Raw genomic sequence first — 25,533 nt, forward strand, 5'->3', positions numbered from 1 at the left:
TTGTGGAGGATCGTATGGCACTCCTTTGGTAGCTTTGGTCCGTTGGTCTTCACGGTTTGCACCAAGGGTCACCAGTTCACGGCAGGTATGTCACAGAGAGCACTCAGCCGGATGGGTGTGGGGATGCACTTCTCCCCTGTTGATCGATACACAGCTCTGTTTACCTTTATAAGAGCTAGATTCATGGGGGGCACCTCCCTTCAAAGGAACTGACGCAGTGCCCTTCCCTGCCTGGCTCTCTATGACTCTTTGTGTCTCCACATCCAAGATGGAAGCAGAACAGAAGCTTGTACCATCACCATCAGCATTTTGCCAGCTCTCTTTTCTTTTTGGTTTTCCCATTCTCTCTCTTTCTTTTAATTTTATTGTTTATTTTTTAAAATTTATATCCAAGTTAGCATACAGTGCAACAATGATTTCAGGAGTAGATTCCTTCGTGCCCCTTACCCATTTAGCCCATCTCCCCACATATACATATATGTACCGCATCTTCTTTATCCATTCATCCATCGATGGACGTTTGGGCTCTTTCCATACTTTGGCTACTGTTGATAGTGCTGCTATAAACACGGGGGTGCATGTGTCCCTTTGAAGCAGCACACCTGTATCCCTTGGATAAATACCTAGTAGTGCAATTGCTGGGTCGTAGGGTAGTTCTATTTTTAGTTTTTTGAGGAACCTCCATACTGTTTTCCAGAGTGGTTGCACCAGCTTGCATTCCCATCCCATTCTCTTTTGAGATCCATACTATTAACTGGTTGCTGTGTGAAATTTTTTAAAGACGAAGGAGTTGCCTCTTTAGCTTCACCTTCACTAGATTTCTCTTTATCTTGATTCTATCTGAAGAGAAGGTAGCACATCTTCTGCGGCATTTCACGCGATTAGACTTTTCCTGTCAGCGACTAGGCACTTTGGCGGCTGAATAGCTTGAAACATCTTTGCTCTCTACCTGCCTTTTCACCCTAACCTTGCGATATGTTTTTCAGGTCTTCAATTCAAAAACAGCTGAACTACTTAGTCATCATCAAGTGGAAATAAAACAAGAGTTTCCAAGAGAAGGGTATGTTTCCCGATTTAATATGTAAAGATACCTCCTGTTTATTAGTCTATCTCACCTTCCCTGCCCTGTGGCTTTGGAAAGTTAACTTGACCAAGTCCCTCCTGAGAAGACTGGAGGGATAGATTTCAGTCAAGGAAGGAGACAATACCTTGGTGGCTCGGCAAAAACGTGTGGGAGATTGATGGCTTAGGAATCCCGTGACGGAAAAGGAAGGGATAATCAGGTAGTGAGGCAAAGGAGTATTAAATATCAGAAAGTCCACATTGACCTTGAAGTCCTTTAGTTCTGTGTCTCCATCGCTGCCAAACCACTGCTTGGCTGATTTGAGTGGAAGGGCTTTTTCCTTAAGTAAAGATACCTGTTGCTTAAAAAAGCATTCACATATCTTGTCATGAGAGTCATCCTTCTTGGGAAGAACTTGCATATGTGGTAGTGGTGATTAAATAGAATGTTAAGTATATTATTGGAAATTTAATGATGTTTACGATACAACCAGTGGGAAAAACTGCATGGCAGTTTCTTACAAAGTCAGCCCTGTATCTGTAGCATTGCACTCTTAGGAATCTGTCCAAGAGAATTGAAAGCATATGGCCATAGAAAGACATACGTGAGTGTTTATAGCAGCTTTATTCATAATAGCCTAAACTGGAAACAACCCAAATGTCTGTCATCAGTAGAATGAGTAACAGTGAAATACCATTCAGCAATTTTGAAAAAGTGAACTGATGCATGCAACAACATGGTTGAGTCTTACTAATCTCATGGAAAGCGCAAGAAGCTGGACACCAAGGAGCACACGTACAGGGCTGTGTCTGAAATTTAAGCAGAGGCTAAAGTAATCTAAGATGATAGAAATCAAAAACTGGTTGCCTGTGGAGTTTGTGATTGACTTGAAACAGGCACGAGAGACGTCTCAGGAGTGATAGAAATATTTTATATCTTGACTGGGGTGTCGGTTAGATGGGTACATATATTTGTTAAAACTCAACAAATTGTGCGCTTTTGATCTGTTTATTTTACTTTAAAGTTTACTTTCAATTTAAGAAAGACAACAACTGATGTCTTACGAAATGTTAGTGTTTTCTTTCCATGAAAAGATGTTCTCCTCCATTTTAGAGAATTTCTTTACCAATAAAAGATATTGATATAGGACCAGCATTAGAATGACTGTCCGCAGGCCTACTCCCAGTGCAATTTGGAGAGAGAGCGCCCGGGTCATGGAGGGACAGAAGTTAGAAATATGTGGAAGGAACTTAGGTTTTAGAAAAAATTTAGAAACAGAACTCAAAGCTCAGGAAAGCCAGGCAGGCTGCCGGAAGGCAAAGAAGGCTTCCAGATTGTGGGCTAGGATTTTGTAAGCTTGGGCCCTTTCTACTCGTGGTTTTCCTCAACTGCCATTTGTGTTTTCCACATTTCTCTCCCTTGTCATTTATTATGTCCCTTTCATCTTTCTGAGGTCCTCATACTTTACCATAATGGCACAGGGATTGGGTCTGAAAACTGGAATCAGTCACTTGCCTACATGAAATAATTACTGGAAGAAATTGAAATTTTTTCCCCTAAATTTTAACAAGGTATTTTGGGAGAAAAATGGCAAAAGACATTAGTTTACTTATTTGGCTTTTCAGAATTCCTTTTGCTTCGTAAATAAATAAGTACATAGACAAATAAATAAGTAGATAAATCCATCCATCCATCCATCGCAAGAGTAATACATACATATATACATATATATATATATGTGTGTGTGTGTGTGTGTATTTCTCAGTCTACTTAGAAATAGCTAGTGACGAGTGAAACATGCAGAGAGTTTGTCAAAACTCATCAAAGCCACAGGATATAACAAATTGGGAAACTAATTTCTTACTGGATTTGAAAAAAATATGTAAACGCAGGTAGAATATGTGCCATTTGTGGACTGTGATTACTTGCCTTCTTCCAAATGGTTAATTACTATACGAAGAATAATAAAAATGTAAGGGAACTAGGCTTTTGTTGAAATCATTGCTTTAGAATATTGGCCGTGCTTTGCTTTGCTCATCTAATTTTTTTTTTGATTCATGCACCAGCCACACCCTCATAAGTGCACATTTCTAGACAAATAAATTATACTCGTGTTGCTTTGTTGTGGACTAACCAAATACATTCTTTTGTTCAAAGATGGGTGGAACAAGACCCAAAGGAAATTCTGCAGTCTGTCTATGAGTGTATAGAGAAAACATGTGAGAAGCTTGGACAGCTCAATATTGACATTTCCAACATAAAAGGTATTTTTAATAGACTATTTTTCTCCGTGCATGATTATCTCCATCAAGTTCATTCATTCATTCAGTGCATGATCGAGTGCCTGTGCCGTAGCAAGTATTTCTGTGAGAACTGAGGATGGGACCGTAAATGGGAAGATTAGGTCCCCGTTCGCAGGAAGCTTTTATTTCGGCGGGTGTGAGACCAACAGTAAGAACACACCGATACAAGCTGATGTCAGATACTGATCAGTCGGATGCAGAAACTAAAACTGCGTGGTATGGTGGGGCGTGCCTAGACAAGCTTACCTTAGGTTGGATGGCTAGAGAAGGGCTCTCTGAGGAGGTGACAGTTTGGCTGAGGTCTCAAAAGCCAAAAGGGGGCAATCATGCAAATATCTGGGAGAAGAGAGTTTCAGGAAAAGGAAACCGCGTGTGCAAAGGTCCTGGGGTGGGAATAAGTTTGGCATATTCCTGGATCACGAAAACACCAGCATGTCTAAAGGGGAGGAAAAGAAGGATGAGGGCGGGGGTGGATAAGGGGTTTCAGTAGGAGCCGAAATCAGGGAAGTGGCTAGGGCCACCAGCTGCAGCTTGGGGGAGCAGTATTGGAAATCAAAACATTTCACTTCCAGAATCTCCCTGAAATCAGTGACAGAGGTAGATTTTTACAGATCTCTATTAATTCCAGGCAGTGTTCATAGACCATCTATCTCCGTTGGTGTTTGTGTCATTCATTCCAGGAGAAAACAATCACCCGCTTATCAATGATTGATAATGCTAGCCTGAAGGGTGGAAACATCACGCGGCGATGGTCGTCTCTTTATAGTTTAAAAATTTCAGGTTCATCATTCAAGGGCCATGTTTTTCTGTTTTAGGTAATTTGACTCTAGATAAGGGTGACCATCAATTGGTAGCGGTGGTTTCTTGATTCACATCCTGTCGACTCTGAGATTTACCAACACCCAATCAATCGATTTACTTATTGGTTTAGGTGGAGATACTGGGGAGAAAGTTGCATTTTTTTCCCAACCTTTCCTCCATGTGTATCCATAAAACTTACCCTAACAAGACTAAACCTAGGGGTGCCTGCGTGGCTCAGTCGGTTGAACGTCTGACTCTTGATTTCTGCTCAGGTCATGATCTCACGGTTGGTCATGAGATCGAGCCCCTAGTCAGGCTCTGCGCTGGGTATAGAGCCTGCTTCAGATTCTCTCTCTGTCCCTCTGCCCCTCACCTACTCATGCATCTGTGTTCTGTATCTTTAAAAAAAAAAGGGGGGGGGACAAGAGACTAAACATAATCAAAACCATTCGATCAGCAGACTCACGTGCGAGGAATGCCAGGGCAACAGTGGAGTACAAATAGGGTCGTGCGGCTAACAGCCAAGTGAGGGAAACAGGTGTCAATGCCATCACACCTTACTGGAGTATCGTACCCTCATTTCGTCCCTGCGTCTCTGTGGACGTGCCTCAGACTTCTTTTTTTCTTTTTTAATGGTTATTTTTATTTTCGAGAGAGAGAATGAGTGACAGCACGAGCAGAGAGGGAGACAGTATCGCTGTCAGTGCAGAGCCCAAATGCAGGGCTCGAACCCATGAACCGTGAGATCATGACCTGAGCCCAAGTCGGATGCTTAACCGACTGAGCCACCCGGGCGCCCCTCAAACTTCTTTTAGAGCTGCATTCACCAGGTTTTAGATGAGTTGTGTATCAAAGTGACAGCCTCCTTGAACTGTCCTCGCAGCTTTTGCAGTGTGAACAACCTACACGTGTAAGAGGCATTCGGCAGTGCACCCATTACTAAGATATCCATTACCGAAGATGCGAAAGATCTAGGTGGCTTATAAAGCCATGTTCAGGATGTGGATTCCAGGGTGGTCAGCCTTGGTGTTGACCTCATTCTATCTCCCTTATCGGTCAGGTAGGCTGCAGTGTGTTGGCCTTCTGGACCGTGAGACTCGGGAGAGCGTTCCTTCCCCTCTGGCTTTTGTGATATCTGTGAAAGTGACACACAACTCCAGTCGAAGTGTCTTGTCTCCCCCTGGCCCTAATGCGGCTCTCTGTTCTACACTCCTCCGTGGCTCACCACTGGCAAACCCATACCTGAGCCAAAGTGACCCAGCACTTCCTTCTCAACAAACACCGGCGGGTGAGCTAGGTAGATGATGTTCCACAACCCCCTCCATACCAGGCCACTTGTGCTAATGTTTTTTCCCCAGGTAGTTTGTTGAACTATGTAGAACTCTAGATCTCAGAACGCTCGTGCTCCAAAGGATTTTCCGTCACGTAAAGCTAGCTACAAGTGAGGGGAAAGGACTTACTGGAAATCCCGTAGCTACATAGCAGCAGATCACATTAAAATAAAGCACAGCTCCCCTGTCTTCTGGGCCAGTGCTCTTTTTCGTGAGCCACGCTGAGAACCTCACACACCGCTTCACTGTTTGGTTCCGGTGTGGCCAATAAATCAGTTTTTGCAGCTGCAGGGCGATTTATTTGTGGTCTTCACCCGGTAGTCGTTAAGGCTGGTTGTATTTCTTTTGCAAACTCCAGTTTGATCGGTGTTATCTGTCATCTGCCAGAAAGTTCATTGATTTCAGGTCCGTATGAGTAATGTCTCCAAGATGAACCTTCACTCTGTAGCTGGACAGCACGCGTGGCCCAACGCAGGTACATAGGCTGCTTCGTTCCTTCTTAGGGAGTCTTAGCTCTGTTTGCCTGTTACTGGACTGAAGGAGCGACAAAGCATAAAAACTCAAAGTACTGGTTACGCTCATCCTCGTGTGATAGAAGCAAAGTATGACATACGCCACTTTCAAAGCCGAGAGCATAGGGCTGCCTGGCTAGGATCATGAGTTTGAGCCTCCTACTGAGTATAGAGATTACTTAATCTTTTTTTTTTTTAATTTTTTTTTTCAACGTTTATTTAGTTTTGGGACAGAGAGAGACAGAGCATGAACGGGCGAGGGGCAGAGAGAGAGGGAGACACAGAATCGGAAACAGGCTCCAGGCTCTGAGCCATCAGCCCAGAGCCCGACGCGGGGCTCGAACTCACAGACCGCGAGATCGTGACCTGGCTGAAGTCGGACGCTTAACCGACTGTGCCACCCAGGCGCCCCATTCTTTTAAAAAAAAATCTGAGAGCATAAAATTTTCAGCATTTAAATTCTCTTGTATCAAAAGTAATTGCCACACTGTTAGGGAAGGGGACCCCTCCCCCATACCCACTGCCTCACCCTGCCAAACATATCCACACACATTTCTGTCTTCCGTCAGACTCCTACTCTCAGGGGTCTCTCGGGGGGCTCAGCAAGGCACCTCGTTGTCCCAAATAGATACCCAGCCGCGGCTGCCTCTCATTTCCCATTGCGACATCCCTGAAGCACACATCTTCCTGAGACTGTTTTTCTTTGAAGCTTTGTCCCTCCTCCCACCTGGCAAATTTAGTAGCCTTCCTCCGGGACTCTTATTTTTCGCTACGTATAGTGTCAGGGTTTGGTTTTTTTTTTTTTTTCCTGAACATGTTCCAATTATAAATTATGATGTTATTTTTATTAATTTTTATAACCGGGCTCTAGGCCAGTGGGGCTTGAACTCACGACCCCAAGACTAAGAGTCGCAGACTCTACCGACCGAGCCAGTCATGCACCCCTGACTTTATTTTTAAATAAGGATGCATGCCATCCATAATTCCACCAACAACAATTACAACATCCGGTAGTATTTCCAAAGGCTTTTTCTAAGTATATTTTCCTAACAGCGATTATAACTTTCCACAGGCAGTGTTAAGCAAAATTGAACCAGAGATTTTGAAGTTAGCAGTTAACTCGTTCATTTTACTAGCAATACTCACTGTTGAGAAAAATCCCTCCTGAGAAGGAACATACAGGTGAAGCAGGAACCTGCTAGATACAATGTACTACATTGGGCTGCATGTATGCTGCTGCTGCTGCTAATATCTGTAACTAAATGACTGAGGGGCCAGGAAATTACATATGCTTCATGCCTGTGACTTTCATCTGCTCCTAAATGGGTGATAAACCAGGGTGGACAATTACAGAACCTGAATGTGTTATTCTGAGGAAGAGGGAATTAAGATTAAGAGAGGCACAGGTGCTGGGATTAGCAGTCAGAAAAGTTTGCTTTAAAAACAACACAGGGGCACCTGGCTGGCTCAGTCAATAGATCATATGACTCTTTTAAAAAATGTTTATTATTTTTGAGACAGAGAGAGAACGAGGAGCAGAGAAGGGTGGGGACAGAGGATCTGGAGCAGGCTCCTTGCCGACAGCCGAGAGCCCCATGTGGGGCTCGAACTCAGGAACCGTGAGACGATGACCTGAGCCGAAGTCGGACACTTAACTGACTTAGCCACCCATGTGCCCCGGATCATGTGACTCTTGATCTCAGGGTCATCAGTTTAAACCTGGCATTGGGGGTAGAGATTACATTAAAAAAAAAAAACTTAAAAAGAAAAAACCCAGGAATTTAGGGTAAACAGGACAAGAAGCTGGAACGCTGAGAAAGTTCAGAGGTGCTGCCCAAGACCTATGTGCCCTGGGGCCGTAATGGAGATGTTTTTATGGCTGCAAGAGAATCCTGAGAACCTATTTCACCAGACTTGGGTTGTCTGCAAGAAAAGCAATTTTACTTGGCACAAAGGAATCAAAGTAAGATAGAAGGGAAAGAAGGAGTGGTGAGGGAGGAACCTGTGACCCATGAATCAGAGAGAGATAGCTCTAGATTTCATCCTGAGCACAAGTTAGAATGAGCCAATAAAGAGAGATAGCCTCAAGGGCATAGGACAGTGTCTCAGAGACTGCAGCTCAACGAGCAGCCAGTCTGTTGACGGAAAATTAATGTAGTGGGGGGAGAGAAGGGGATTTTCCTCAACCATGAATTCATCGTGATCCCACATTGGAAAGTTGCCGCTCAAAGTATCGTGTTGACAGTATTCCGCTTGAGCAATCCATTGCTGAGGTCCCGCTGAGTTCTCTGGCCTCTGCCGTATCCACAGTGCTGCTGGGCACTTCCTTTATGTGTCCTAATTAGCTCCGTCCCGCTCTGCAATTTTTCCACGACTCTCTCCTCAGGGATATTGATCACAATGAGTGGAAGCAGTAAGTAACAGGTATCGAGTGGTTCCCGTGTGCCAGGCACCGTTACAATGTGCACTAACTCTGGGATTCCTCATTGTAACCCTGAAAGGGGGGCGAAACTATGATTGTTTCTATTTTACAGAAGATAAAAGTGAGACTGAGGTCGAGGGTCATGTTGCTAGGAAAACAGGAATTCGAATTTGAACCCCAGCGGTCTAGCTTCAGAGCCTGAGCTGTATTAAACGGTACCCAAAGCTCCTGCTTCTACTTGTGCTCGGCTCCCCTGGAGCAGATAACCTTGTGTGCTACCTCACAGGGAAAGTTGAGGCTCTGGGGCCTTAATTCCTCATTTCCTGTTTCCGTACTTAAAATCTAGAACTCTCATCCATTTCCCTCCATCACAAGGAAAGCGATACCCTTCTGTCTTACTTGAGGCTCCTCCCTCCACCAGTGCATTAATCTCCTCGCCTCCTGTCACTGTAAGAATCAGGACCATGTTGCGGCGCCTGGGTGGCTCAGTCGGTTAAGCGGCCCACTTGGGCTCAGGTCATGATCTCACAGTTCGTGAGTTCGAGCCCCGCGTCAGGCTCTGGGCTGATGGCTCAGAGCCTGGAGCCTGCTTCCGATTCTGTGTCTCCCTCTCTCACTGCTCCTCCCCTGTGCATGGTCTGTTTCTCTTTCTCTCTCTCTCTCTCCCTCTCTCTCTCTCTCTCTCTCAAAAATAAATAGACGTTAAAAAAAGTTAAAGAAAAAAAGAATCAGGACCACGTGTCATTGTTTCCCAGCACCCCTGTCTGCCACATTGTCCTTTGCCTTCCATCTTGATTCCTGCAAACACTAGTGTCTTCTATTAAAAACAAAACAAAACAAAACAAAAAAAACAAAAAGCAAATCTCTTCCTTTTACCCTATGCCTCCAAGTTTCTTAGAAGTAGACTGTTAGTCATCTTTGTACCCTTAGAAAGGGTGTTTTAGTAAGTAAATTTGCATTGGATAAAGATTATTGCGATAAACATTTAGTAGGCTCTCCAAGGAAAAAAGAAAGGGCTCAAATAAATAAACGAAAGTGGACGTTAAAACAGATAGCAAAGAAATACAAAGGATCCTAAGAGTGCCACTAACAATGATAGCTCAACAAATTGGACAACCGTAGAAAAAATTGATACATTCCTGGAAACAGTCTAGACAGAATCATCAAGAAATAGAAAATCTGAATAGACCGACCATTAGTAAGGAATTTGAATCAGTAGTAATAAAAGTAAAAATAAACAAGCGGGACTGCATCAAACTAAAAAGCTTCTGCCTGGCAAAGGAAACCATCAACAAAATAGGCAACCTATTAAATGGGAAAATGTATTTGCAAATCATGTAGCTGATATGGAGTTAATGTCCAAAATTACAAAGAACTCCTACAATTCAATAGCAAACAGTCTAAGTAAAAAAAAAAATGAACAGAGGGCCTGAATGTTGTTTTCCAAAGAAGACCTCCAGATGGCCAACAGGCACATGAAAAGATGCTCAACATCATTCATCATCAGGGAAATGCCAATCAAAACCACAATGACATATCACATCACACCTGTCCGAATGGCTACTTCAAAACAGCTGTTGGTGAGGATGTAGAGGAAAGGGACCCCTTGTGCACTGTTGGTGGGAATGTAACTGGGTGGGACCACTGTGGAAAACCGTAGAGAGGTGGCTCAAAAATCCAAAAATAGAACTAACATATGACCTAGCAAGTCCGCTCTGGTCTTTATCCAAAGAAAGTGAAAACACAAATTCAAAAAGATACATGCACCCCTATGTACATAGCAGTTCTTCACAATAGCCAAGACATGGAAACAACCCAAGTGTTTGTTGACGGATGAATGGAAAAAGTGTATATACAGACAATGGGATGTTATTCAGCGACAAAAAAGGAAACCTTGCCACTTGTGACAACGTGGATGGACCTTGAGGGTATGCCAAAGTCAGACAGAGGAAGACAGACGCTGTATGATTTTATTTGTATGTGGAATTCAAAAAGCAACACAAATGAAACAAAACTCGTAAATGCAGAGAATAGACTGGTGGTTCCTGGTTGGAGGGGTGACAAAACTGGAGTTGAGGTACAAACTCCAGTCATAAAATAGATAAGGCATAGGGCTATAATGTCCAGCCTGGTGACTACGGTCAACAATGTTGCGTTGCATATTATGTAACTTTGTATGGTGCCAGGATGATACTAGATTTACTATGGTGATCACTTTGTAGCCTATACATGTATCCAATCATTAGGCGATATACCTGAAACTAGTATAATATTGTCAGTTACACCTCAGTGAAAAATATACATATTCATTTTCCATAGGCCAGTTTTCATTGCTCTCTATTACACATAAAATCTCCTTACAGTAAAATCTAAGTAATTGATTTTTTAAATTTAGATTTTAGTGTATTGTTTTAAAAATAAACTGTTGTTTTGAGCTTAAAAAAAAAGATTACTTAGAACAAAGGAACTGTTGGGCCCCCTCCGCTCTGTGCCGGTCAGAGCATTCCTGTAGCGTTTTATTCTGGGCGTGCAGCTTGAACAGAAAGTTGCGTGTTGCTTGGAGAGTTGGTGAAGGCACTTTAAATCGTGCCATGTGGAAAGGTGCCTGGATGGCTCAGTCTGCAGAGCAGCTGACTCTTGATTTTGGGGGTTGTGAGTTCAAGCCCCGTGCTGGGCAAAGGGAGTACTTAAAGCTACAAGGAAAAGGATTTTTTTTGTTTTTAAAACACCGAAGTTGTGAATAGAGATTGATCTGTTTTGAGAGAGGTAGAGAGGATTTTGTCAATGGAAGTGCTAGCTGAATGGTCACGTGACAAGTGGTTCTCTGGAAGATTTAAGCAAAAGATGTGTTGTTGATTATATAGCCTTTAAAGTCGGTCCTCACCGTACATTCCGGAAGAACTCGATCCTTTAGGTCAGTGCGTTCATCCTAGGCTGCATCGTAGAAATCGCTTGGCGGGGGAGAGTTTAAGGAAAAACACTAACATTCAGCTCCTATCCCAGTCTGTGAAATTGGAATGTTTGGACCATGAAGTGGACATTGATATTTTTTCAAAAGCTCTCCAGTTGATGCTAATGTGCAGCCAAGTCTGAGAACCTCTGATTTGGCTGAATAAGCTGAATTGAATAAAATGGTATGCATTAGTATTTTACTTATAATAACTGTAACGTTAGCATTTGAGTTCCGTAGAGGTCAGTATAATGTAAATACTATCACGTATTGTATTTATGCCCAATTTAAATTTGCATGTCTTACATTATTAAAATACAGGACCGAAACAATTTGTCAAGAACCACAATATGAGGTTGCCTGGCATGAAGAATTTTATCTGTAGCTATTTTCTCAAAACACAGGCATGCGCACGTGCACACACACAGAGAAATGGCTCATGGCAGTTAGTAAACAAATGAGTGAGGTGATTGCGGGTCGCCATAGAATAATGAATTGGCTATTATAAATTTCGAATTATTGTATTCCCTTTTTATAAGGTTACCTGGGAGCCTTTCATTTGGATATTGATCTGAGTCTGGGTCCATGTTGTCATGTGCCGGTAGTGAAGTGGGAAGCAGTCTGTGGAAATAAAAAGAAGCACTTGTTGACCTTGGCTGTTCACTTTTCCTGGAGCCGCTCAAAGTGCATTCAACACCACTACAAAAGTGCCAAATGTTTTTTCAAACTGTTAAGTTTAGTTACGCATGTAAAAAAAAAAAAAACCCTTTTTTTTTTTAAAGAACTGTTCTCCTGAAGTAGTTTTTTACTTGTTTAATTGTCTACTCCCTTCTGTGTAACTTTCTCTTTAAAGCTATTGGTGTCAGTAACCAGAGGGAAACCACTGTAGTCTGGGACAAGCTAACTGGAGAGCCTCTCTACAACGCTGTGGGTAAGCTGCTGTTCATTGATGTCATATGCAACGCCTTTCTCCACTGGCAAACATTGTCACACTGAACTGTCTGGCTAAAAGAGCATGCAGTCATGTTTCTTCTACTCTGATGGGATGGGCAGAAGAGTCCTCTAAGAGATTAGTTGTTATTTATTTACAGATATTTATTCGCATCTTGAATGATCTGTTTACCTTGCTTTCCCCTTTTCCCGATTATTTGTATTATACAAGTGGTTCAGTGTAGCCAGAACTGTTTCATAGTCCCTGCTGTTTCTGACACCTAAAAGAAATCTCACCTCCTCCCCTTCAAAACTCCAAATTATACATTATACGTGTTCGCAGTCATCTCGTTCTTCCCGTTTGTAATTTTAATGGACTCATCTGAGGTCAGGACAATAAAATCTCAAAACGTGAGCTCCTCCTGCTACGCATTTGGCTCGTTCAGCAGGGGTTCAAACCCTCAACATCTCAAATACACCAACGTTAGGTATCCCGTCTTAGTCAAATGACACTGTCACTTGCCGAAAGTAAAATTTTGTTGTAAATATGGTCACTAAAAGGCATCGTTGTATTTACAAATAGCGAAACACAAGTTTTTGTCCATAAAATACCACGTTTGTGGGGTGGCGTTGGAGGCAGAAATTGTCAGAGATGGGATGATCGGTAGAGTGAGCTTTTTTTCCTTTAGAGTTACTTTAGTGGTATAGTTCCTTTAGTATTGATTGGAAGAAAGTGATATTCAAGCAGAAAATATACTAAAAACGTGCCTTGTAAGAGTGGCATGAATCCTTTGCAAATAATCTTTATAAAACGTTAAGGTATTTCATGTTATCGTGTTATCAGGAAGCATGTAGGATGTCGTGTGTACTTGTGATAAAAAACTAAAGACTTCAAAAAATGTCAACGAATTGCAACCACAGGTCCTTTTTCACAAAAGTGCATGTTTTAAATCTTTATTCTGTTCTCATTCTCCTGAGCAAGTAATTTTGAGTATCAGTAAAGCAGGATATTACGGTGTTCGTGACTGATGCCTAGGGAGTATTCTTTCCTGCATCACTGTTAGCCAACTTCTTGAACTAGTTAGGGTTTTATTTTATTTTTCCCCTAGGGAAGTGGAGGGACCATCTAAAAGGAACCAGAAAGTTCCCATTAAACTCTAAACTTTGAATCATAAAAATGCAACTTTGGACTTTGAGTTGTCATTTTAAAATAATGCAACTAGGTTACTTGAAGTTATAGTTAAAGACTTAAGTAAATATTTTACCGGAAGTAGTTTCTTTTTCTGATGTGCTGATCTACTCATTTTCTTTTCTTCTACCTGTGTCCTTCTGTGCCCCATTCTTTGGGCTTTTCAATATTAATTTATACGGCACCTATGAGATATGAAGAACTTTTGTCAATCCCTGAAGCATGCACATGTTTGAGAACCTCCTGGTTTGGTGCTATCCCGGATGTGTTATAGAGGATAGGAATTACTGGCCGGTTTTGTAAGCACTTTGTAATCTGGTTTTAGGAAGACGCTAACACAGAATTAGGGAATAGTTGATGAACTATGCTGCCAAATTGAATGGGAACTAGAGCAAGTATACGTTAGTATGGATGTTGAATTCAGGGCATACCTTTTGAAGAGGTTGAACTCCATTTTAGGTCTTGAAGAAGGTACCGGATTACTTTAGGAAAAGGGGACATTGAAGGCTAGTGTGAACGAGCTCTGAATGTGAAAATGTGTACACGTATTTCACCAAGAGTAAAGACACTGATGAGTTTCGAGGATAGGAGGATTTATTTATGAGTTTTTTTTTATTTTTTTTAACGTTTATTTATTTTTGAGATAGAGAGAGACACAGCATGAACGGGGGAGGGGCAGAGAGAGAGGGAGACACAGAATCGGAAGCAGGCTCCAGGCTCTGAGCCATCAGCCCAGAGCCCGACGTGGGGCTCGAACTCGCGGACCGCAAGATCGTGACCTGAGCTGAAGTCGGACGCTTGACCGACTGAGCCACCCAGGCGCCCCAATTTATGAGTTATTATTAATAAAACTAATAGTGATGATAATGCTCACTCAGTAAGTGCTAACCTTACTATGTACTAGGGATTGTGCTGAACTATTTACCTGTATTATTTAATCTCAGTGACCCCGAAGCAGGTTTTACTTGCCTTATTTTACAAGTGAATTCTGGAAAAGCTCGATATTTTGTCCAACGCTACCTAGCTAAAAGTAGAGGTAAAGCCACAGTTTGGACGTTTATAAACCCCTCCAACCCCAAAGCCTGTGTTCTCGTTTGGATAAAGAGGGCTTGGTGAGGATACAGAGGGCTCTGAAAGCCATTCACTGCGTGACCTGGGATGACAAAATGAATAATAAAGGAGAGTTTAGCTTCCCATATGGTGCAATGGGTTGTTTCACATGTCTACTGAGCACAGCTCAAGAAGTTGTACAAAACAAAGCAAAACTCTGTCTGAGGGACTGGAAGCCTATCAAGGCAGTGAGGAATTGTGGGGCCACGTTACAGGAGAGAAGGAAAGCCCAGAGAGTTAAGCCTGGCGTTTGGTGTTGCTTATTCTGTAGAGATACCTGTAGCTTCTAAAAGAAGTAGCTGAAGTTGAGCAGCATTTTCACAGGTCGATGGACATAGGGAGGTCAAAGGTAGTCAGGCTGCCAGGGCTGGAGATGAATGTTGGTCAGATCCTCGACTTGTGATTGCAAGTGCAAAGGGCCGACCCTGGAAGTGAGGAAAACTGGAAATACACGAACCCTCACAGGAACTACAGCCTGGATTGAAGTCATTTAAAGCACTGGGTGTTCTGGTGATCAAACATTGCTAATGCTTCTAGCCTAACTTCCTTTCAGAAACAAAAATGAACCCTTTCTGGGGAAAAATTCTCTCTAGAGGCTTTCATGTATGATTTCTAGTTTTCTATAAAAAGAATCAAGCATACAGAACAAGATATGACTAAAGACCAACAGAAACAAATGACCTTAGAAATAAACCCCTAGGAAATCGTGATATTAGAATTTTCAAACTTCATTTTTTTTTCAAGTTTATTTACTTTGAGAAGGGGTGGGGGGAGAGAATCCGAAACAAGCTCCACAATGTCAGTGCAGAGCCCTACGCAGGGCTCGATCCCACGACCCTGAGATCATGACCTGAGCCATAATCCGGAGTCAGACGCTTAACCAACTGAGCCACCCAGGCAGCCCAAGAGTTATCAGACTTTCAAGTGATCATGATTAGCATGTTCAAGGAATTCCTTGACAAGAATGATCACCTTAGTAAAGAGGTGGAGGTTTCAAAATAGAAATTCTAGAACCGTACTAAAAACTCAGTTGATGAGTTTTATATCAGATTAGACACAGCTGGAGATGAATTAGTGAACTGGAAGAGAGTGAAGCACAGAGAGACAAAGGTTTGGAAAATATAGAAAAGACTCCAGGAGAAAGATGGAGTAAGGTGAGGAGTAACTGGAGTCCCAGGAGAAAAAAGAAATGATAAGGTTTTTCAGATTCAGGAAGCACTGTGATTCCCAGCCACGATAAATACGCAGAAAGCCATATGTAAACATATGCGGAGACCTGAAGATAAAAAGTAAAAAAAAAAATTTTTTTTAATTTTTTTACGTTTTATTTATTTTTGAGACACAGAGAGACAGAGCATGAACGGGGGAGGGTCAGAGAGAGAGGGAGACACAGAATCTGAAACAGGCCCCAGGCTCCGAGCTGTCAGCACAGAGCCCGACGCGGGGCTCAAACCCACAGACTGTGAGATCATGATCCGAGCTGAAGTCGGACGCTCAACCGACTGAGCCACCCAGGCGCCCCAAAAAGTAAAAATTTTTAAGTAGCCGAAAGCTTTGACCTTCAAGAGGGCCACCCTGACTTGCAGGGGCTCCTGGCTGGCTCGGTCAGTGGAGCATGCGACCCTTGATCTTGGGGTCGTGAGTTTGAGCCCCACATAGGGCATAGAGATTACTTAAAATGAATCTTTAACAAAGAGAGAGCGTCACATTGACTTTCAGTTAATTTCTCGATGGAAACAAAGTAAGTCAGAATACAAAAGAATGAAGTCTCTAAAGTGCTCAAATAAAACCGGAACTTCCACCGACGATTCTATACCCAGTGAAAATCGTCTTAAGTAATTAAAGTGAAACATAACAGCAAAGACAAGCAAAGACTGATAGAAATCATTACAAGCAAACCCCCACTGAAAGAAAAAGTGAGCGCTGTTTTTCACACAGAAGGAAAATGTTCTCACGCAGAAAGTTGGCAATGCAAAGTCCTAGAAAGGGTAAATATGTAGGTCAGTCTGAATGAATTTTGACTGCATAAAACAATAACATTATGATGTTCAAAATGTATTAAGAATTAAAATACATGGCAACAGTTGTACATGAAAGGAATTGGGGGTAGATGAGTTTCAACTGTTTTGAGGTCCTTGTATTGTCAAGGATACATGTTTTAATAATCTCTAGGGTAAGCAATGAGAGTAAAATGATGTATAATTAACCAGCTTATAAAGGGGGAAAATTAAATGATTTTTTTTGAAAAAGGCAAGAAAGGAAAGAAAAAGGAATGTGAAATGGGAAGGAAGGACAAATAGAAAGCATTTAAATCCAAATATGTAAGTAAGTATATTCCAAAGAACAAGATTCAGGGCACCTGGATGGCTCAGTCAGCTGAGTGTCTTTTTGACTTCTGCCCGGGTCATGATCTCACGGTTCGTGAGTTCAAGCCCCCCATCGGGGTCTGTGTTGACAGTGCGGAGCCTGCTTGAGATTCTCTCTCCCTCTCCCTCTCTCTCTGCCCCTCCTCCGCTCGTGTGGTCTCTGTCTCGAAATAAATAAACTTAAAAAAAATATATTAGAAAGGACAAGATTTCATTTCTCCACAGTAAAATCTAGCAAAGGGGTTGAGACTGCTCATCAGTTAATGGGAATAGTGGAGAGAAGGCAAACCCGAGAGACCTTTTCGAGGAAAGACACAACCTGTAGGTTTGTAAATCAGATAGAGCATAAAGATGAGGCGGGGTGGTGGGGGGTGCGGGACAGGGCTACAAGATTTTTAGCCTGAGAGAACAGAAGAAAACTAGTATTTAAGGGGTGCGAGCCTGGGAGAAAAATGGCTCGCTTCTTTGAGCAACGTGAGTCCCGGACTTGGAATCAAAGCTCATCCCTCGGCAAGTAGGTCTGTGGCTCTTTTATAAAGAGATTGTCCAGATGTTAGATGGAGATTGAAAGTTGGTACCAGAAAGGTGCTAGTCTCAGTTTATTATGGATGACTTCACTAGAGGAATGAATGTACATCCTTCAACAAGAGTTTAAGTGCCTTTCTGTGTGTAGGTTCTGTGGTGACCCCTACGCAGACAGTGACAAGCCAGGCAGGAGGCAGACACCATGCTTGCCTTTGTGAGTCAGGCGCCTAGGGATCGATACCCGGAAGTGAGAAGAAGGAAGGGGAATAGAGACAGAGGAGAGAGAAGGAGTCATGAGCTGGGAAGAGAAGCCACTCGGTCATGACAAGGATATAGGTTCTGCCTCCAGTTTTATGTCACCCAGGGAAACGCCAAGGTGTCCTGTCTCCATGCACATCTGAGCTGAGAATATTTACATGGTATTAAGCCTTCGGCAGCTTTCTCTGAAAACAACACAAGGTGGGATTGGTGGAAACAGAATCAGATTTTCACAGATCTTTGTCCTTGAGCTTCGTCTTTGTGGATATCACAGTCTGTGGGTTTTAGTCTCTCTCACCCTCTCTTTGTCCCTTTCTTGTAACTCTGTCGCTCTAGGCCTGTCTTTCTCTTCATCTCTCGCTTTACTTACATAACTCGGTTATGTAACTGATGAGCAATATTTGTTATAGACTAGCAAATGGGAGAAGCAGTCTACACTTCTCTTTTTTAAACATTGCTTTTTATGTGGCCTCCTGTTTTACGGTTCGAGGTCTCCTGATACGCAGTCAGCTCAGTCGCCCCCGGGACGGCGACCAGTAGGAGGATTTCAGGGTCAATCAGTGGACCCGAAGCACATTCGATGAAGAAACTTAACACTGAGCGAGGCTTTTTTTAAACGTGTCTTTGTTTACTGACATATTTTATAACAGATACAAGCACGGAAAGTTTAAATGAGTCCATTGAGGCACAGGTGGCCTGTTTCAGAAGTTGCAAATAGTGTGAGAGTTGATGAGTTAATTGTGTGATGAGCGAGGTAAACGTTGCAGTTGATGTGTCCCTGACCCCGGCGGTGCTTTTCTCTCCCCCCGTTAGCGTCCTCTTCATCGGTATTCTTCTCCGAAGACTTCCCTTCACCCCAAGCCTCGCCCTTTTTCTAAACCTTTCCCGTCCCAAACCCGCTTTTACTAGGGGTCCACACACCTTGGTGTCTCCCGAGTATTACTGACGAGAAAGGTTGGGGGTTACAAACACACCATAGATGAAGCCCAGCACAACTACAACTACGCACCCAAACCCCACAGCACCGAAGCGGTGTGCGTGTCACGTGGGGAAAGCCTTGAATCCGGGGTGTTTCATATCTTCGTGTGCACATTTCACGATCGCTGCCTGCTGCGATACCACCCGGGCTCCAGTAGCTTTCTGTGGTTCATGGTTTCATATCAAAATACCATTCATATTAAAGACGAATATCCAGGGAGGCAAGAGTCAGTGATTTAAGATCTTTATATGTTAGAGAAAACCACCGACAAACATTATTGGTCTCCGATCCATTTTTTCCTTATTTAAATGTTATTGCAAACATCTTTTTCTAAGTTGTTGCATTTAAAATTCCCTATGGGGCAAAAAAAAAAAAAAATTAAAAAAGGGGCCCCTGGGTGGCTCAGTCGGTTAAGCGTCCGACTTCAACTCAGGTCATGATCTCTCTGTCCATGAGTTCGAGCCCCGCATCGGGCTCTGTGCTGACAGCTCAGAGCCTGGAGACTGTTTCAGATTCTGTGTCTCCCTCTCTCTGTGACCCTTCCCCATTCATGCTCTGTCTCTCTCTGTCTCAAAAATAAATAAACGTTAAAAAAAATATTTAAAAAAAAAATTAAAATTCCCTATGGGGCACCTGGCTGGCTCAGTCGGTGGAGCATGTGACTCTGGATCTTGGGGTTGTGAGTTTGAGGGGTGCTTGAGGCCCATTTTGGCTATAGAGATTACTTCAAGTGAGATCTTTTAAAAAAAAAAGTTCCCTGTGACGTATAAACTCTTTTCTGCAGAGAGTTGCACTTTTAAACACTGGTCATCCTCTTTGCCTTTTTTAATGTTTATGTACTGGTTAACCCTGGGCCAATGATTAAACTTGTGTAATTATCTGTTGAGATCTGAAGGAACCTTGAGCTTGCTTTTTTTTTTTTTTTTTTTTTTAACCTCGTCTGGACCTGGATTCGGTTTCAGAGTATCAGCATGAAAGAAAACCATAAATGGCCAACTATCTAAAACGTGGAAACATACTTTTTTCGTTTTGTTTCATTTTTATTGTTTTGCTTTGGAAGGGAGAAGTTTTTTTTTTTTTTACTTTTGTCAAATCTAGAATATTCGGCTTTATCAAGATCTACTTCCATTTCTCCTTATGTCCAGTCCTTTATTACAGGGTTTTTTGAATGCCTTCCATTTCCTCCATTTGGGGTAAAAAAAAATATACGGCTGTTTTTGTAATTATTCAAGTCTTCAACTCCAGGCCAGTTTAAAAAGAAACTGAATTTGATTTCACCTTTGAGGTTTCTGATCTTTACTGTTTATATGCCACTGATGACTTTAAATTCATCCTGGCTTACCTGTGTCATAGGGGTTTCATGCTGCATTCAGACTCTGGGTTCTGATCCTGGCTTTTCCACTTCTCTCCATTCTGTGTCTTCCCTTGACAGTTAGACTGGAGAAATTCACAGTGTGGACTTCCTAGGCACGAGGCAAAGATCAACGAGCTAATACACGTAGAGTACTTACAATAGTGCCTTGGCAGAGTAGAAGTCTTCAGTGTTAGCCACGGCCACTGTTCGGAATTGACTGATAGTCTTTTTCACCCAGGAATGCCAGATGGAATGATTGATTTCTACATGACAGGTGTTCTTAGGGGACATGCAGAGCCTACGTGGATCACACACGCTTGTGTCAGTCCTTGGCGTCCCGGCATTTATACACCTAAGACCCGAAGTAGGTTCAGCCCCCCACATTGTGGCATATACACGTTTTAAATCACCGCCCCCCCCCCCGCCCCCGCAACTCTGCATTTTTCTTTTGGCCCCAGTGACTTCTGAAAATGTGATCAGGGGAAGGACAGTCTTCGATTACGGTCTCTTCTCCTTTGCAAGTGACCTCTTGCCCCGCTTAATTGATAACTTTTGGCCAGCGGTAACGCATAGCAGTTCCATCTGGTTTACTGTTATTATATTTCTTGTTGGGGAGACAGCCCCGTAACACTTTGAGGAACTGCCAGAAGCCCTTGCTCGGGGTGCACTCCGTAACCCGGAGCCCCGCCTTCATCTCCCTCCTCGGCCCGCCTGCAGCTCCTCGTGTGCTCGTAGCAAACCCGCTCAGAGACGTGTTGTGTGCCTCGCCTTCTGGTCAACTGAAAATAATTAAGATTGTTTCTAGTTAATTTTGAAGTTTTTTCTTAGGTCCTTTTCCCGTCTATCATTATGACAAACCCAAACTGATGCACCTTTCTAAATATTCTAAATGTCGTCTCTTCCTCTGGACTGTTACTGCGTCGCCTAACTAACCCCGGTCCGTGGGCAGTGAGGCAACCGCATCTCTCTTCACTGTGCAAACTATGTTGTTCAGACCTAAGTCTAACAGACAGCTAATGGATGCGACTCTATTTAGTACAAATGAAAGATTATCACGTCATCCAAACTGGATTTTTTTTACTTGTTTATTTGATGATTTGAACCATCTGAATCAGATTTCCTTGGTCTAAATGAGGGTCATACTTTATAGAAGCAGGCTATCTAGTGTTTGGGACTCCCGAGCGTCTGTTTTCCTTCTTATTTTTTTGCAAATCACTTTGGAACTTAGCCATTCCCTGTGCCCTCCAGACACGCTTCTCCCGTTTGTGGTGGTGGGCTTCCCCTCCTGCCAGCCTCCCGGGGAAGTGCTTTCTTGGGGCCATGACTTCCCAAAGCAGCCTTTTCATGTCTTCCCGTGGATCGCCCCAACAGTGACTGTGGCTCACTCCTTAGCCTTCCTTTGTAAGGGATGCTCACTCACTACATCGCACAGCCTTTCAATTTACTGGTTGGGCGAACAGTCAGTAACCGGCCTGGGCCACTTTTCTAACTAGGACGCAGATAGGTGGCCAGGTGGGGAAGAGTCACCCTGAACAAGAAGCACCTATTTACCTGGTCTTTGTCCACACGGACGGGGTCCACCGAGCCAGAGACTCTGACCAGACTGCCTTTGTTTCCCTTCTACTCCATGTCTCTTCCTTTTCCTTTTCTACGCTCAAATGTGTAGAAAGTGTTCGTTCTGATGAACTTGCCCAAGTGACCTACCGTTTCCTAAGCGGTCAGCAAGAGAACACAGACCTTGAATCTGGCCACCTCTAGCATGAACTGCCATTATTTCTCCTAATGCTCCAGCCGCTCCAGTTTCTCCTGGCCCTTCCGATCCGGTTGCCGTTGTCCCCTCTGGCTCTTCAGTTCCAGCTGCTGGCGCTTCCTCAGGTATTGCTGTTCTGGCTCCTGCTCCCTTCCCAGCCTTCCGACTCAGACGTGACGGGGGAAATTGACCACTGAAATTGACCACCGCTGCCGGATATGGATCTGGCATCTTTGATCTCAGAAATTCCTCCACAAGGGGCTTAGTCCTCCAGCTTGGGGCCTTCTCTTTGGCTTTTGGTCTCTTATTCTGCCAATCTAATTCTGCCATCTTAGCTTCTTTAATGAGTTTTCTAATTTTTTTTTGTTCTTAATTCAATTAATTTTCAGCATTTGTGAATTGTTTGGTAGTGTATCAACCACTGACATTTTTCTCTTTGGCAGTTGTACTAATTCATCCCATGTATTCTAATTACCTTAAACTCTTGGGCTATGAAAACAAAGTGAACCTGCCAGCCTTCTGTGATCATGGAATAATGGCAGCAGAGAGACTGCAGAGACCATCTAGTCTGACTGCCTCGTTTTATACTCAGGAAATCAAGGCCACAAAGGGTAAAATGACTTGCTTGAGTCACGTAGCTTATTGGTGGCAAAGTCAGAAGACAAACAACTTTGGTCTCCTGATTTGACATCCAGTGTTTTGACTCTTTTTGGTGAGAGTTTGATTCTGTGCATTCCATTCTGGATACTCGCAAGGTCTCAAGTGAGGAGTAAAGTGCCCCAGTTACTTAAGTGGTCGTTGTCAAGGAGCAATAGAGTCACAGAGCCACTGGGACTCAGAGAAGACACCGGGGCATGAGTTTACCCGTCGTTGTGTTTTTGTTTTTGTTTCTTTAATTTTTTTTTTTTTTACATTTATTTTTTAAGAGACAGAGACAGCACAAGTGGGGGAGGAGCAGAGAGAGAATGAGGCACAGAACCTGAAGCAGGATCCAGGCTCTGAGCTGTCAGCACAGAGCCCAATGCGGGGCTCGAACTCACAAACCACGAAACCATGACCTGAGCCGAAGTCGGACGCTTAACCGACTGAGCCACCCAGGCGCCCCTCTGTCGTTTTGTTTTTAAAGAAATAATTGGGACAAGTTCCATATCCTAAAGACCAGGCCCTAAACAAGAGGCTCTCAAGTTCTAGTATAATACTGAATAACTTGGGATGTTTATAACAAAAGTACAAAGAGTCAGGCCTTCCTTGCATACACCTGCAACCAGAATCCTGCAAGGTAGGGCTTGGAATGTGTAATTTCAGATTTTTCCAGGTGGTTCTCATGTGCTTTCTGGGTAAGAACCACTGCTGTGGAGTCTAGCAGTGTTTCTTAAAGGAGCGGGGGTTGGAAGGGGGCACCTATGTAAAAGGCACATTTCTGGGATCCCTCCCTGGATCTACTATCCTAGAATTTCTGGGAATGGGGTCCATCTTTAACTTCCCTAATGATTATTTGCATTAAAACACAGAAAAGCACTCATCTAGGAGGCTCTGAGTCATTCAACAACAGCCTAGAACAATGACTTTCATGTCCTTTGTTCATGTCCCTTGATAAGAAATACATTTTACACCGTGACTCATCAAACTCCCATAACTAAAACAGAAGTTTCACAATACTTACCTTACTGAGTTCCGTGAACTCTGTTAGTTTCCATTCTAATCCACCCTGTTTCATTTTTTAAAAGTAGGTAGTTGAAACACACTCAAGTGATTGAAAACCCCCGGCCTACTGGAGCTTGAAAACACTGAAAATCGAGATGTGTTTGTTAATTCACAGACTCAAAACCCCTCTCTTGCATTCCTCTCCTTTTCCCCGTTACTCCTGTTAATACCTTCTGGGGTTGCTTGCCTGTGAGGAAGGTCCGCTTTTGTCAGAGCCCTGCAACACTGCCCCTCGGAAAAGTGGACTGCCTCGGTTCCCCGGGCACGGCAGTTCTCGCCAAGTCCACGCGGCTGCTGCTAATGGCTTACATCAATCACAGTGCAAGTAACGGAAGGCTCAACCTGAACTAAATCAAGTTTAAAAAAAAAAACAACAACCAAGAATGTTTTTGTTCATGGAACCAGCAGCGCAAGAGTCGCTTAGTTCAGGTGCTGTTCGATTCTAGACTCGGACATTATGACCTGGATGCCCCACGAGTCTGTCTTTTCTTGGGATGGCTCCAGATGCGGCCGATGCGGCTCTCTCTTCTTGGGGGCCGCAGGCCCGGCCACACTGCCGAGGAGAGCTGCGGAGAAGCGAGTCCGGCAGACTGAGCACGGATCTCCGTTGGGCTGATGAGACCACACCCGCTCCGCTGAGCCAGTCCCTGGGATGCGGACGCGACGCTGGAGCTGGGAGGAGGGTCGCATCGCAGGCCGACCGCTCGGCTCAGGATGAGGGAGGGACGAGTTGCTTCACAGAGCTTGGGATCCTGCGCTCGGGAGCGAGAGGGATGCGTGGTGGGCAGAGGTGCAACACGTGCCCTCTAGGCCTCGGAACCCCCGGTCTTCCTCTCTGCCTCCTGTTTCCTCGGTGGTGACCAGCCTGTGCTTGCTGCTTTTCACACCCATAGAAACCAGTCTGCTGTCCCGAGATAGCCACCGGTCAAAATCAAGCGCAGATGGCCCTCCACGAGGGAAGTGACCATTTAAGGGATCCGGAAGAACGGATTAAAATTCACTACAGAAAAGAACGGGTTTTTTTATTTTTTTAGTTTTATTTTTTATGAAAAAACAAAACAACAGCTGGTTTTTAAACAGAGACAGAGGGATCGGCTAGTTCAGGGTGCACCAGACTGTGCGTTGAGTGGCCAACATCCACGTGTGTGGTGGGCAAGCCTGTGTGCCCTTTAAATAAACCACAGGCCTGAGCCTTTTCAGGAGGCACCTGAGCATAGTCGGTGCCTAAAAATACCACGTGACCACTAACAGATTAAAAGTGCGAGAAGTTTAAGTACAAAACTTAAATCTGACAAACAAAACTCTGCGGTTCTGTTGGTTCCCCTTCATCGTGGCTTTATGCACTACCCGATACCTTCTCTTTCTCAGGCCTTCTGTCGTGAAGCAGAACAGAAATGTCTTCTCCTAGACGGTCAGAAAGAGGACGATAGTTGCTTACCATACATGATGTTGCGCTCTTAAAATAGATTTTTTTTACAGTCTAGCACGGAGCAAGAATGGTGACCTTTATTTTTTTTTCAACATTTATTTATTTTTGGGACAGAGAGAGACAGAGCATGAACGGGGGAGGGGCAGAGAGAGAGGGAGACACAGAATCGGAAACAGGCTCCAGGCTCTGAGCCGTCAGCCCAGAGCCCGACGCGGGGCTCGAACTCACGGACCGCGAGATCGTGACCTGGCTGAAGTCGGACGCTTAACCGACTGCGCCACCCAGGCGCCCCAAGAATGGTGACCTTTAAACAGTTCTTGTAATGATTCTGGCCTGTAGCCTGCTTTTGAAATGGAAGAGTTTGATGTAAATAAGCAATTCATACGTGAGAGACTGAATCTTACTTCTTCCTCCAGTAAGTGGTACCGGGTGCCCTGCTCTGTCACAGATCGCTCCCAGGTTTTCTAAGATACCCGTTTTGTACACAGCACGGTGATCCTGAGCTGTGAATTCTGCCCTGGCAACTAGCCTGACGAGCATTTAGATTTTCTCCGTAC

The 25,533-nt window shown here is 43.7% G+C and overlaps 1 protein-coding gene across 10 annotated transcripts in view; it reads left to right on the forward strand.

Annotated features, from left to right (window-relative positions):
• GK (glycerol kinase) overlaps window positions 1-25,533 on the forward strand; it is a 77,504-nt gene that overhangs the window by 10,378 nt on the left and 41,593 nt on the right. For 6 of the 10 annotated variants that reach the window (XM_043570983.1, XM_043570986.1, XM_043570984.1 and 3 more), the window contains exons 2-4: window positions 987-1,060; window positions 3,221-3,327; window positions 12,236-12,313. In XM_043570983.1, the coding sequence (XP_043426918.1) occupies window positions 987-1,060; window positions 3,221-3,327; window positions 12,236-12,313 (259 nt within the window). Of the gene's footprint in view, window positions 1-986; window positions 1,061-3,220; window positions 3,328-12,235; window positions 12,314-21,884; window positions 21,969-25,533 lie in introns of all 10 variants that reach the window. The other 4 variants (XM_043570981.1, XM_043570980.1, XM_043570985.1 and 1 more) reach the window with 1 other exon arrangement.

Source organism: Prionailurus bengalensis, chromosome X (genome assembly GCF_016509475.1).
Source record: "Prionailurus bengalensis isolate Pbe53 chromosome X, Fcat_Pben_1.1_paternal_pri, whole genome shotgun sequence".
In the NCBI taxonomy this organism is placed as follows: domain Eukaryota; kingdom Metazoa; phylum Chordata; class Mammalia; order Carnivora; family Felidae; genus Prionailurus; species Prionailurus bengalensis.